Raw genomic sequence first — 13,591 nt, 5'->3', positions numbered from 1 at the left:
CTTACCGTTCGCGCGGAAAGCATACACAGCATACCTCCGCTAAGTAATTGACCCATGTCAAAGTATAGTGTTGTATCACATGTGTACGTTTCCTCATGCAGAAATAAAACTCCATCGGAATACCAGATTATTCGTTGTTTTTCTTTATTCATCATCATTTTATTTAAAATAGAATATGCATTCTATAATAATAACAAGTCACTTTACCTACGAAATATATATCGCATAACATAGGCATAACACGCATGCTTAAAGCTGCCATTATTGTACCTTAAAAGATATCTTAGCAACACTTATAATTACACCTCTTTTTAATCACTTTAGGTACAAGTAGCACTAAATACGAGCGCCTAAACATTCAAAATAAAAATACAAATTGATATTTGACATAACGAGTTTCTATACAGCTGCATTTAATACTAATTGTGAGGTGTAAATATAATCTTCGGAATGTGAAGTATCCTTTATTATTTGTACTAGTCATATATTTATTAGGAATACACACTATTAAAGCTTATATAAAACGATAAATGCATATATTATAAAACTATATTTGTGTATATTTTGATCAAAATAAAAATATATATATATTTTTTCATTCTTGTATATTTAAACAATCTATATATTCCTTGTAAATATATAGTATCACTCGACTGAGTGAAAATACGCGCGATCATCGAATCATGATAATCAAATATTACATTTATTAAAACCCACTCAGGGCCTCTCTTAATTCTTTCAGCTCAAACTATTAAACTTATTCTAGCACAGCTATCTTAAAAATCACATATAACACATGTAAAGAAAATCCCAAAGTTGCACTTTCTTTCCACTAGACTTGATCTATAAAACTACAGTTGAATTTGTTATTTACAAACAAGCATCATTCATTTTCATATTTCCCATGCGCAAAAAAAATGCGTAAAAAAATTACTCGCCGTTAATCTTTTCTCCAATTGAAGACACTTCATTACGAGATGATTAAATCATCGCCATTATTAATGCTATTTTTAATTTTTAACATTAAATATCTTTATCACTGAAGCTAGAATTCTATTAAGGGCGTTTTATAATAATTGTTTTAAATTAATTAAATTTTTTTTTACAGTGCAAATTATTTGGTGTACTCTATATACGTCGAAATCTAACTATTTAGTATAATCTATATACGTCGAAATCTAACTTACAACTTTAAACGCTAATAGCTTTGCTAATAGTAATCTTAAAGTAGTAAGTCTCATTATTTAATAATTACAATAGAAAGAAAGTGTACTTTGGAACGCATAATGTATAATTATGCTTAAGTATAACATGATCACAATAGTACAATATATTATATTGGTTTTGTCAGTGGATAAAACATTTTCAGACTGCCTTGTTTCTTTGTATAGTCTACTGCAAATTACTGACTTATTACTTATTTAACATAATATTAACAGAATATTTACATTTAAAAAGTGTCGTTGAAGCTGTGTGGATAAAACACACTAAATTGCACAGAAGAACGAGAACATGTTCAAATAATATGATACAGCGAATAAGTAGAACAGTTCTATTAATTAAGTGCGAACGCAAATACCAGCTTTGCCTAACAGAGATTATGCACTGCAAGAAAAATAGATATGAATATTATTTCTAAAAATTAATTTCGTCTGAAATCTTTTGTTTAAAATTTATAATGCAAGATTTTAGAACAAGATACATATCTTTGCACAGATTACAAAAAAATGATTGAATTTGTCTAATTCTAATTTTTCTTATAGTATCCTGCTCCAAGATTGAGAGAAAGATTATATAACGTACGAAAAAAAATTAAAGCCTTATAATTCACAAATAATACTTACATCTTTCCGAGCTCTTAGTATCGCACAGACATTGTTAAATCAGCATCGTTAACATCTTCATATTCTCCATGCGCAAAAGGATGCGCTAAGAGATTATTCGCTGTTGACCTTTTCTTCGGATCATGTTGAAGACATTTTTTAACGAGATCTATGCCTTCTGCGGAAAGATTCTTCGGAAGTGCTGGTGTTTCTCCCATTCCAACCTTGAACAAAAATACAAAAATGTTAATTGAATTAATGTTAAGTTGAATAATTAATATAGATTTTAAGTTTAGAGAATATAGTTAAAATTTTAAGTTTAAAGAATATAGTTAAGATTTAAAAAATAAAGATGTGAGACAAAAGATTTAATTATAAATTTCTAATTCTAAATATCTTACCCTTCGTTTATCTTTCTCAAATCGTCAAAATAAATAAATTACTCTCCATTATTGTAATAATGCATTTAATTGCAATTACCTTAAACATAATTTGATAATTTGAATCATAATCCGACCAAGGCCGTCGTCCACTCGCCATCTCGATAATACAGCAGCCCACTGACCAGATATCAACAGCTCTACCGTGTCCACTACTTTCAGACTTCATGAATACCTCTGGTGCCATATAAGCTTTAAAAAAAAATTAAAGAAATTATTAAAAATATAAATAAGAAAGTTTTTGAGTTTATTAAATTTTTAATCGCTTTCTTGCTCTCTCTCTCTCTCTCTCTCTCTCTCTCTCTCTCTCTCTCTCTCTCTCTCCCTCCCTCCTCCTCCCTCCCTTCCCTTCCTCCTCTCTCTATCTCTATCTCTTCCTTCATCTATCTCTAATCAATTGCAATAAATGTATGAGATTTTAATACATAATAATTAAAATAATACTAACCTTGAGTACCGACAAAGCCTTGGAGTTCGCCAGGCATAGTTGTATGTGCTTTAATTTGCACCGCACTACCAAAGTCGCCGAGTTTCAAACTATTACCTTCGTCTGTTAGAAAAATATTTGCAGCTGCGGAAGGAAAAAAAATGTTATGGAATCATAAAAACAGCATAAATTTTAAATTAGCTCATTTTATTCAAATGTAATTACTTTTAATATCACGATGAACTATTCCATGAGAGTGCAGCGCTGTCACAGCCGAAAGAAGCTGATGAGTATACTTTCTGACTAAAGATTCTGGCAGTCCATTACCGCTACCCGCCACTAAGCTTTCGAGAGTTCCCTCTGCACAAAATTCCATGAAGATTAGCATCTCCTCCTGAAAGCAAAATTTATCATAATAAATGCGACAACCACAAGTTAATATATCATAACGATTCTATTGTTTATCATACACGATGAATTTCTAGCCCGTAATATCGCACTAAATGCTGATGTTGAATTCCCTCGAATATCTGTAATTCCTCGGCGACACGCCTGATCGCTCTGTGATCACCAGGTTGCAGTTGTACCTCTTTCATGGCCAACAATTCACCAGTTTGATTGTTCACCACGGTATACACTTTGCCAAATCTTCCTTGTCCTGCATAATAAAATTTAATTAAAATAACAACACTAAAAATTATAATTTTATAATTATCTGTTAAAACAATAATTCTTTTACTTGTATCCCAAATGATCATAAAACGTACCTATTTTAATACCTCGCTGCCATGTAAATGTAACTCGTCTGGCCTTAATGTGAACTTTGTCCACTGTTTTCCTGTCAACGACTTGTCCGATGAGTTCTCGGCTTCGTAATCTTTCGTCAAGTTCATCCTCGACTTTCCTGATAGCACGTATGACCATCTCATATCTTTGTGTACCTCGCTCGGGCATGTTTATTATCACTGCGAGATTTCCGTCAACTATGTTCGACGAATTATTTTTCTTTACATTGATCAATAACTCGGGTGACTTCAAAGTGTCCCGTGGCTTCTGAGAGACACTGATGCTTGCGGTTCTAGTGCGACCATGGCAAGGCGATGAAGCTCTTGATCGCGACAGTCTTCTCAAGCCTGAAAACAAATGTTGTCAATATAATATGTAATAAAATATTGTATAATCATTTAATCATTTTCAAGATCAAATTATTCATTCAGAAAATTTCAAAAACTTTGCTAACTTTACAAAAAGAATATTTAATGTAACAAAATTAATATTTATAATTTCTATTAAACTTAAAGTCATAAAAATAAATGGAAACTAATCATGCACATATTAAAAATAATGACTAAAAATCATATATTACTTTCTGTTTCCGACGTTGATCCCGTAACCGACACAGTTCCCACGACATGAGATATGCAGCGATCCATGCACATCTTTAATTCCTCAAATTCCTGATCGGTGAGATGTTTCGTGTTTTGCGGCTCGCATACTGTTATTAAAAATTCCAGACCTTGATTTGCCCATCTAGGCCTCAAACCGCGACCACGCTCGCATCTTGTTCTCACGAACTCCATCCATAGTAGTGCAAACGATACTAAACCTCGCGCCAGAATAGCTTTCTCTTCTAGCGAAAATAGTTTGCACATTTCCTTATGAAAATCAAAGCCCATTTTGTAAGCTTGATGGAGGATCTCGCGGATTCTCGATCGTAAGGGCAACTTGTCATTCTCGGTATTTAATTGTTCCACTTTGTTGGCTTCGTTTTGGAAATCCTCAATCACCATCGTTATACGATGTCTCAAATCCAGGATTATATCCTATACAAGTATGAACATGAAGATTTAGCTTTTTAATAATCTAATTTAATATAATATAAAATCGTTTATATAATCTTACCTTCAATAGTTTTAATGATTCCTCCAATTCCTGATCGCAGACAGGCCATTTCTCAATATCGCGTTTCAAGCATTTGGCAAGATTGACGCTCTTCACAATCTTCTCCCGACTCTCTACAAACATTCCTTGCCATTCGCGACCCACATTCATCTGGTGCAATCTAAGCATTGATTCATTACAGAAAAAATAGTTCACAAAAACAACGAAACTGAGATGAATAAATGGAAATTTGTTCTTACTTGCTTGACAACTCGTCATCTTCCTCTTCGAAATTTGCAATTTCCCGTATCTCGCGAGTCCGTTCGACGAAAAATTCATTCACTTGCTTGATCATTGTACGCGCAATCTTACTACAAGAATATATCTTTCATATCAAATATATAAAACAATGCAAATTAAAATAAAGAATATTTAATAATAATTTAATTTTTATTTTTTCTTTTACATTATATATTAATTCCAATTAGTTCATTCTATTAATATTATCTTCTCAATACAAGTTATATAAAAAATATCTAGTCATATTGATAATTTACTTACTAGAATTTCACACCAGCAATCTTGTATCCATCGCTTATATTTCCAGCGATGGATTTGACAAACAACCATTCGTCCATAATTAGATTTTTGTGAAAGCTGTCATGTTGCACCATGTCTACCCACTGCTGAAGATAATCCAGGTACACTTCAAACACGGCCCTCAAGCTCTCGTCAAAGTCCTTGACGTCCTCCTCAAACAAACTCTTACAGGTTTGATCACTGGCGATAGCAGCACGAGAATGCGCGACGAATCGATCGCGATGGATGCAAGCAATCCTGAGACCTTCACGAAGCTCCCGCATGAGCTGTCGGACTGACAATGGACTTGGCTGCTCTGGCTTCTGTTCCAGTCTCATCCTTAAAAATTCATGGACGACATCCAGAGGCACACGCGAAAGAAATACAAAAGCCGCCCTAAGAAAGGAAATATTACTATTATGCAAATCGTTTATTTTAATCAATAGCGCAACATAGTTTAATATTATTCACACTTTCAATTTCGACTAAAAAAAAAAGAAATTATCTAAGATGTTTCAACCAGTAGTTAAAAATGTTTTAAAAACAAAAAAACAGTCCTATAGACGTTTAATTTTAATCTAATTAATTAAATTTTATTTGATAAAAGTACAAATTTTGATGTCCTTGAATTAAATAAAAAAAATTGTGCTAAAAAACGTAATATCTAAGCTAAAAATATTAAAAATCAAGAAATCTTTTAATAAAAAATTCTACATACCTGTATGATGGTAGATTCAATTCTTTCGCTTCAGAGCTCCAAATACCATACCGTCGTAATTCTTTGTCACCTTCGTATTCTTCATTCGCGCTACTATCAAATCCCTCGCAATCATTTTTTTCCAAAGTTAACCTTGCTTTTCTCAATATAGATGTATGTAACCGATCCAAGAAATTCAAACTTTTCCGGAGACCTCGCGTTTTAAGTACGTCTTCAATATATTTTCTAAGTACAAAAAAGGACAAAAATTGTGCGTTATATAACTTTCATAAGTCATTTATATTTACATTCTAATATAGCTAAGTTTAAAATTTCATTTAATTACTTGGAAATAAAATAAGGATACAAAAGAAATTTCTAGTAAATTTTATAATGTAAATATAAATACCAAATTTAATAATAATTTTAAATTAAAAACAGATTTTGATACATTAAGTATACATTTTTCAAAACGTACCTGTAGGCGTGTCGATCAAATTCAACCAAATAGAAATCGAGACGATCGACTCTTTCATCCTCAAAATACGAGAACGAGGTTTCCGGAGTAGGTGGCAGTGATTGCGATATAAATGATAGACCTCCGATCGAAGAATTATTGCTGTTATTGCTGTCGGAGGGACTGGAAATTTCATCCTGAGGTAGTTCAAATCGCACCATGGATTGTCGCTCCGCAGAATCGACGGTATCTGAAGATCGCGAACTAAAGATAGGAACAATCGATTACCTAAGTTTCCATACCTCAAGTTACATCATAGAAAAATTTCAAAGCATCTTATTTTTCAAACACTTATATTTGCAAACGGAATAAAATTTCATTTCAAATAGTACAATTTCGAACTATTGTCAGGAGTAACGCGATTCAAATCAACATACCTAATGCCAGAATCGTTAAAGTCGTCCTGTTTCTTCTTGCTGTGTAGCATCATGAGTAATCTGCCTAGTATCTGCAATTTGAATCGATGGTGTTTCGTCATGTTGTACCAGAGACACATAGCTTTTACTCTGTCAGTAAATTCCGGGCTTTTGTATAACGGATAATTAACGGCGAACGCATGGGAGGAAGGATATAGAGCCTCCGCGACTTCCAAGCGAGCCAGTAGAGCTTCCACTTGCTGCAATGCTTCTCCCTGTACACGGGCGCACGCACGGCAGTACATGGAGAGACAACCCGGGCATACACCCAGCTCGATATTTGAGCTTAAACCGGAATTTGTGGATCGATCGCTCGCAATATCACCGGGACTGACGCAACTCGAGCTTCCCTCTTGCGCGTCTTCTCTTTCTGCGATGGGATCGTATCTATAATGCAATAATTGCGTTCTCTTAGCGCTATCAATATGTAACTGCTACCGTTCTTCTTTTTGTATTTAAAATTATTATGTATCGCAAATTTTTCTTTGAAGGTTTTCCTTCAAGTACATTCCCGCTTACCTGTACTCCATTATTTCTGAAAGTAAACCGTCCACCGCCTCTCGTTGGCGACAAAGATATTCATCCTGCGCTATCAGACTACGGTCAGCGTGATGCGCTTGCAATTCCAGCCATATTAAGTCCTTTAATTCGTTCTGCCATCGAGTCTCCTCATGACTCATCTGGCGACGACAATTCCGTTCTGTGCTTCCCTATGCAATTAAAAAAAAAGATAATTTTGTCAATAATTAAAAATAAAAATATAAAAAATATAACACTATAATTGATAATAAAGTGCGCTTGATTTAGCTCAAGTTTATTTTACAATAAAATATTTACCAATTTTATCAAAAAAGAGAATGTATCGTGAAAGATTTCTCTCTCTCTGAAGCTCTGTGTTCTCGGCGACTGTGCGCGTAAACATTCTTCATTTATCAACACGCTTTGCTCGCTGTCTTCACGCTCCACCTTCTTTTCCTCGACATCAACGGGTTTAGATCGCAGGCAGCGGAATCTATTTCTAGTCTCGACCTGCGAGAAAGAGCATATTTATTGACCAAGTGCCAAATATGTTTGCGAAAAGGTAAGAACGACTGCGTTTGGAAAGCAATAACATTTGATGGATCAGGAAAAAGGATGTGATTCATCAGAAATGTACATTAATCATAGGTACGATTGTTGAGTTTTTTTCCAAATGTAGCCAATACTTAAAATCACTTCTCTGCTTTTTTTGAACCTTGATTTGATTTGGCGTCGATACTGCTATCTCGCCGGTATATCTCTCGGCATAATTGTGGGCAGCCTCCACGTCAAGCTTCAGGTCCCTCTCGTTGCCCCGCAATAGTTTTAAACTTCTCTTGTTTTTCCTGCCCTCTTTCACATCTTCCTTCGTTTCATCCTCATAATCTTTGTCTGCTTTATCGCACATTTCATTGAAGATGATAGTGTCCAAAGTGTTGCGTCGATGGATGGCTGTCCTTGGTTTAGCTTCTTTTTCTACTGACTTCAGATCGCTGCAAATGACAAAGACTAAAGATAATTTGCATATTTTATAGTCACTCGTGTGACAATCAAATTAGCGACTGAGTTAATTTATATCTAAAAATTCCGCGAAGCGTAAAAGCAATTTCTCTGTGTTGAAAATATTCTTTATGTAACTTCCAATTTCCAAAACCGTTCATCGTGTAACACTCTTTATCCCTAGGACGTCTTCTGGATGTTTACGGGACGTCCCTTGAAAATCGCCGCTACATAGGTCTGTCTTAAAAAGTATAAAATGCATATAAAGCGAAAAGAAGTAGGCTTTATGTTTTAAAATTATTCGTTAAATTCATTTGTGTTTTATCGCAAAATGACGTATCGCAAATGTGTCAAATGAAACGCATCTAGTAATAATTATGTACTCCCAGCGATTCTTCGCGGATTTAATTTGCAACTCTGTTGCACGCACCTGCCTGACGCAAGCTTATGCTTCATGTGCCTTTTCTTACGATTGAGACGAGTCCTAGGCGGCGTGTGTCCGTACATATCCGACATCGCTTGCAACGAGTCTTCGAACTCGTTTGGCGGACTGATTGAATCATTCTTACTGTAAATAAGATATTTAATCAAATGTATAATTTCCGCCGGAAGCTTTATCGCCGATTGTCGTCGGGAAATTTTATAGAAACGGGATGTTACTTCAGAAATAAAAACATTATCATGAAATTAATTACAAAATGAGCATATAAGAATCAAGTGCAGTAGTTGGAGCGCAAAAATCTTTTTATTCTTGATGTTACTTTTTATAAATTGATTATCTTACTTCTTATAAATTACTTCTTATAAATTTACTTCTTATAAAATAGTTATCATAAAAGCTGCACTCGCAAATTTTCTCACGCATTCAAACCTACGCACAATTCTTTTGAAGAAAATTTATTAAATAAATAGTAACTTATATTAAATGTTAGCAGTATGTTAAGGCATATTTAGATTTTCATCCGAGTGCTCCTTAAATATTATGTTTTCTTTTAACATTCAGTGAATAGCAAAGATAATATCAGGATGGGAATCTGAGTACAGTTTTAATAATTTGCCAGTAAATCTCGTAGAATATTACTGGGTGGATTGACATTAACTCTTTCGGCACGGGGAATATTAAAAAAAAATGTTTATTCAAAATAATGATTTTAGTTTAAATAACAATGTACTAAGAGTTTAATTTTGTGTGCTAAACAGTATTCATAATCACTTACACAAAAACCGACATTACATTCTTTACATTTAAATCTATAGATATTTTGTCCACTATTTTGTTTGCTCCTATAGTACAAGGAATACATTTTATCCTGTTGGATAATTTGTGTCTTTTTCAATATAAAAAGGAAAGTCTTGCTGTCTAGCTGTCAGATGTAAAGGATTAGATAATTCATTTATCAATTACAGTTTTACGCTTTAAATCGTGTTTCTCAATGATATTTTCAATTAGTTATAGTTTAATCAGAAAAAAGGTGGATTTAGATTCCTCTCCTAATTATTAAAAATAAAATATATTATAGAAATGATTATAAAAAAGCAAATTGTGCTCGATTTTTACTATCAATCTGCCGTCACGTTCCGTTAATAGATTCCATTATATTTTTACTGCTATTTAGTAGTCCATTTCGAAAAACCTGTTTTTGACAGAATTATCTTTTGGGCAAATCTATCTCATTAAGCAAAATGTTAAAAATACACCAGCAAATTCTAGCAGAATAAGACAGATTGGCATCATTCTACTGACTTAATTAATATCGACAAAATTTGTAATAAACATTTTGCAAAACCTATTTTCAAATCTAATTTGGTTATCTTTGATAGAAATTACAGAAGATAATGATAAATTAAAATTGCAAAGTAAAATACCGGCAAAAGTAATAATTATTATAACATTTAATATCTAAAAGAATAATCAGAATTTTTTCTATTGCATAAAAAATGTTGTATAAAACAATATTGCTGTGAACAATTAATGTTTCCTTCCTGATACGAGTATTTGTTACGTACCACAAAAACAACCGTGAATACAGAAACTTTTTTAAATCTTCATCTCTTGAGTGACATTCTTTCAAAAGAGATTAAAAGACAAGGAATCACGAATCTCTCCGTACACCGACGAGCAAAAGAGGAGCGACGTGCCTCGCGCGATAAATCGTCAGGAATTCGCAATCGGGAATCTCCGTCGTTGTCGTCGATTATCACACCGACGGAATGAATAACGGGAACCGTTCACGACTGATTCGCGCGGCACGATCAACGGTAAATTCCTATCAAGCGCACTGACCAAGTAGCTGAAATCTAATCCGATACTTGTCGTCGTGCGGTATGTAAACAAAGGGCCCATCACTGAGAGCGACAGATCTGCCGGTCGCTCCATCAATCCGGAGCCTTCCGGAGTCCGCGTTTGACCGTGACGAGTCACGTAAAGCCACGTGTCGCTGGCTGGACACCGATTGCCGGGAACCCACCTGGCGTGGTCGACGTCCTCGTCGTCGGCGAATTCACTGTCAGGAATTCTTGCGGCACGGCTCGATCTGAGGTCTCGACGCATCATCGCCGTTCGTCACTACCTCACCACTAACGTAACAAAAACGCGCACGTCGTCACTGCCCACCGCCGATCGTCACGACGTCACCTTTCGTTCTGTGAAATCGGAGAACGCAAGAGCGGCGCGCCGCCGGCGAGCGTCAATGTATCGATAATCGCAGAAGCGGGAATTTTCAAATAAGACCAAACACATAGGAGTTGATACTAACACATAGAATTGTTTGTATCTTAGAAACAGTTGAACTTTCGACCGACGTTCACTGGTTTTTTTTATTGGAAATACTGTGTATTATCTACTATATAAATGTCGAATAATTTATTTTATACACCCTGTACATTGATAAAATAAAATAAATTAAATAACTAGATGCTGGCATCTTTCCGTCTTATTTGAAAGATGTTTAGAAATCTGGATTATCTTATATTTCTTGGGATATGGAATAATCAATGAACTATTTCAATTAGGATCGGTAGCTCTTTTTTTTATATGAATTTTTTTTATTTAAACAATCTCTAGCTTTCTCAGGAAAGTACAAGTAGTTTTCATTATATCCTCGCACCAACAAATAATATTGTTTTCATTAAAATACAATGTCTATGCGTCTCTGCATCGTGTGTTTGTGTCTCGTGTTTTCGCTAGTTAATTTAATAGCTCGATAATATTGCTACGAGGATCCCCTAATGGTTGCAGAAACGGAAAAAGGCGCGCGTTCGAATTCTATCGTTACAATGCCGCTGAGCTTTGTGTCTCAGCTTGGAAAGGAGGAAGACGAAAAAAAAAAAGGAAACGAAACGCATGCCTGGCGCCAAATGTACACATTTCAATATGTTTCAGGAAGGAGAAAATGATATAGCACCATGTTTATGTATGTACGTGCATGTGGTACCTTCACGAGGGACATGCGGTACATTTTGATAGATTTTGCTACTTTAAGACCTACTTTCATGTCTGTGGCGAAGTGCGAAGAACTGGGTAACATTATTTAACTCTAGGAGGCACTTTGAGGATCCTTTGAGGAAAGTGACTCTAAACGCAATGTACGATGTTTCCGTTGAAATTTCCTAAACGGATTGCCAAGATCTCAGATCTTTCCATCCTTAAAGATCTAAGGTCCATATTCATAGTCGGATCTTATATTTAAGGCTTTCTTAAATTTATCTTTAGATGCTCAGTAGCCAATAAAATAATTCGTAGAGCGTCTAAAAGATTTAAGGAAGCCTTAAATATAAGGCTTGAATATGAATACGTATATCAATTTAATTAGACAAACCACACAGTTTTACCCACAGTTTTAGTCGTACACATTCAATTTATTTAAAATAGTTGAAATGATAAACGTCATGAAACAAACGAACGAGTTCGCTTTTCACCTATATTTGAATTTACATCGTGTAAATTTTGCAAATGTGGCAGAAATTAAGTCGTATCCTAGAGTTAAGCACGTTCAAGGGACAAATGAAAACGCGAAATTTTTCGAAGGAAGAAGATCAAGGTGCGATTTTCAAATTGACAGTTCAAATCAAATATCTAATGAATCTAATCCTATTGATCGACAAAAGAAAGTAAGTCGAGGGGCGGGAAGCACTTTACGGGGAATTCTTCTGGAATGTCTCAATAAAAAATTCATCGGTTTCGCCAAAGAGTATCGAGACGAACTTTCAAGCTTGTCCTCACCTATTTCATCGATTATCGAAATGTTATCGTGTGATCTCTTTAATTAGTAATAATCTTGTTTTTTTTTATCTTGTTTACACATACATCAAGTCTATACTCAAAAATTGAAAACTTAAAAAAATTGAAATTTTTCTTAAATTATATTTGCTAGTAAAAAAATTTGATTATTTTATTTTTAAATTTAGAAAGTAAATTAAAAATAATTTAAATAAAAAGGTTGAACTTGTAAATGTCCTTTTATCGTAAATTACGACCAAATTTACATGCTAGATTATCTTAAGAATATAAATTGACGACTATAAAATGCTTTCCTTTAGTTCTCGTTCAATATTATCTGCATAATAATAAAATAATAATACCGCTACTAGATTGTAAACATTAATATTAATAATATAACACTACTAATTTGTATATAAATTTTTAATATTAAATATAATCAAAAAATATCTATCGCGTTATTACTTCTGTATTTTTTTCCTCCTTTCGGCTTCGCATTGTTGTAACGCGCGGACGTATGATAATTATAGTAGCAAAGTACAAATTTTTCTGTGATACGGTGCGACTGTTTACATTTCGCGATCTTCTCTCCTATGTGAAACTTACACACGTTTTGTCCGTATCACATTTGCTATCGTTGTTCGTTTTGCATTCCGTCATGTGAAAAATTGGCAGCGTCTCGAGGTTCGAGTTTTCGTTAGTTTTAATCCCGTTACGCACAAAACATTCTCTTAAGAAGGGCGAAAGATTTTTTAAAAATTACAATGGCATATGACCGCCATAAATGTGTTTTCTATCACTCGGCATCTCTCTCTCTCTCTCTCTTTCTCGCACACATACGGTTAATTATCTCCTTTATCACATTCTCTCTCTCGCACTCGTTCCCTCATTCTTTCGAAAATCTTGGTAGCTAAAGCCATTCGGTGAGTACCACGCGGTTCGATCTTGTATTTAAGGTATGCAGAACAAATTTTCTATGGCGCGATATCTTTACATCTCTTTCTCTCAGCTAGTCGTTATATTAGTACTACCTATAGTACTTCGAGATATATATATATATATTTATATATTTAT

At 34.3% G+C, this 13,591-nt stretch overlaps 1 protein-coding gene across 3 annotated transcripts; it reads right to left on the bottom strand.

Annotated features, from left to right (window-relative positions):
* Nucleotides 1-1,252: 1,252 nt before the first annotated feature.
* Nucleotides 1,253-10,918, bottom strand: LOC108747487 (mitogen-activated protein kinase kinase kinase 4). 3 transcript variants are annotated; one of them, XM_018484994.1, is made up of 19 exons: nt 10,767-10,918; nt 8,729-8,866; nt 8,015-8,291; nt 7,618-7,809; nt 7,300-7,490; nt 6,742-7,167; nt 6,326-6,568; nt 5,869-6,093; nt 5,133-5,546; nt 4,832-4,942; nt 4,593-4,752; nt 4,057-4,513; nt 3,458-3,823; nt 3,161-3,348; nt 2,916-3,084; nt 2,712-2,834; nt 2,304-2,455; nt 1,845-2,047; nt 1,253-1,605 (listed from the first exon to the last, which is right to left on the bottom strand). In XM_018484994.1, the coding sequence occupies exons 1-18, from the start codon at nt 10,850-10,852 to the stop codon at nt 1,859-1,861; spliced, it is 4,107 nt and encodes a 1,368-aa protein (XP_018340496.1). In that variant the 5' UTR covers nt 10,853-10,918; the 3' UTR covers nt 1,253-1,605; nt 1,845-1,858. The 3 variants fall into 3 exon arrangements, with proteins under 3 accessions (XP_018340496.1, XP_018340498.1, XP_018340499.1); XM_018484996.1 differs by lacking the exon at nt 10,767-10,918 and adding an exon at nt 10,306-10,340; XM_018484997.1 differs by lacking the exon at nt 8,729-8,866.
* Between the last annotated feature and the right edge of the window lie 2,673 nt (nt 10,919-13,591).

This window comes from Trachymyrmex septentrionalis, unplaced genomic scaffold, assembly GCF_001594115.1.
Source record: "Trachymyrmex septentrionalis isolate Tsep2-gDNA-1 unplaced genomic scaffold, Tsep1.0 scaffold2, whole genome shotgun sequence".
Classification (NCBI taxonomy): domain Eukaryota; kingdom Metazoa; phylum Arthropoda; class Insecta; order Hymenoptera; family Formicidae; genus Trachymyrmex; species Trachymyrmex septentrionalis.
The sequence above is the reverse complement of the archived record's forward strand: the minus strand, read 5'-3'. Positions and strand labels throughout refer to the sequence as shown.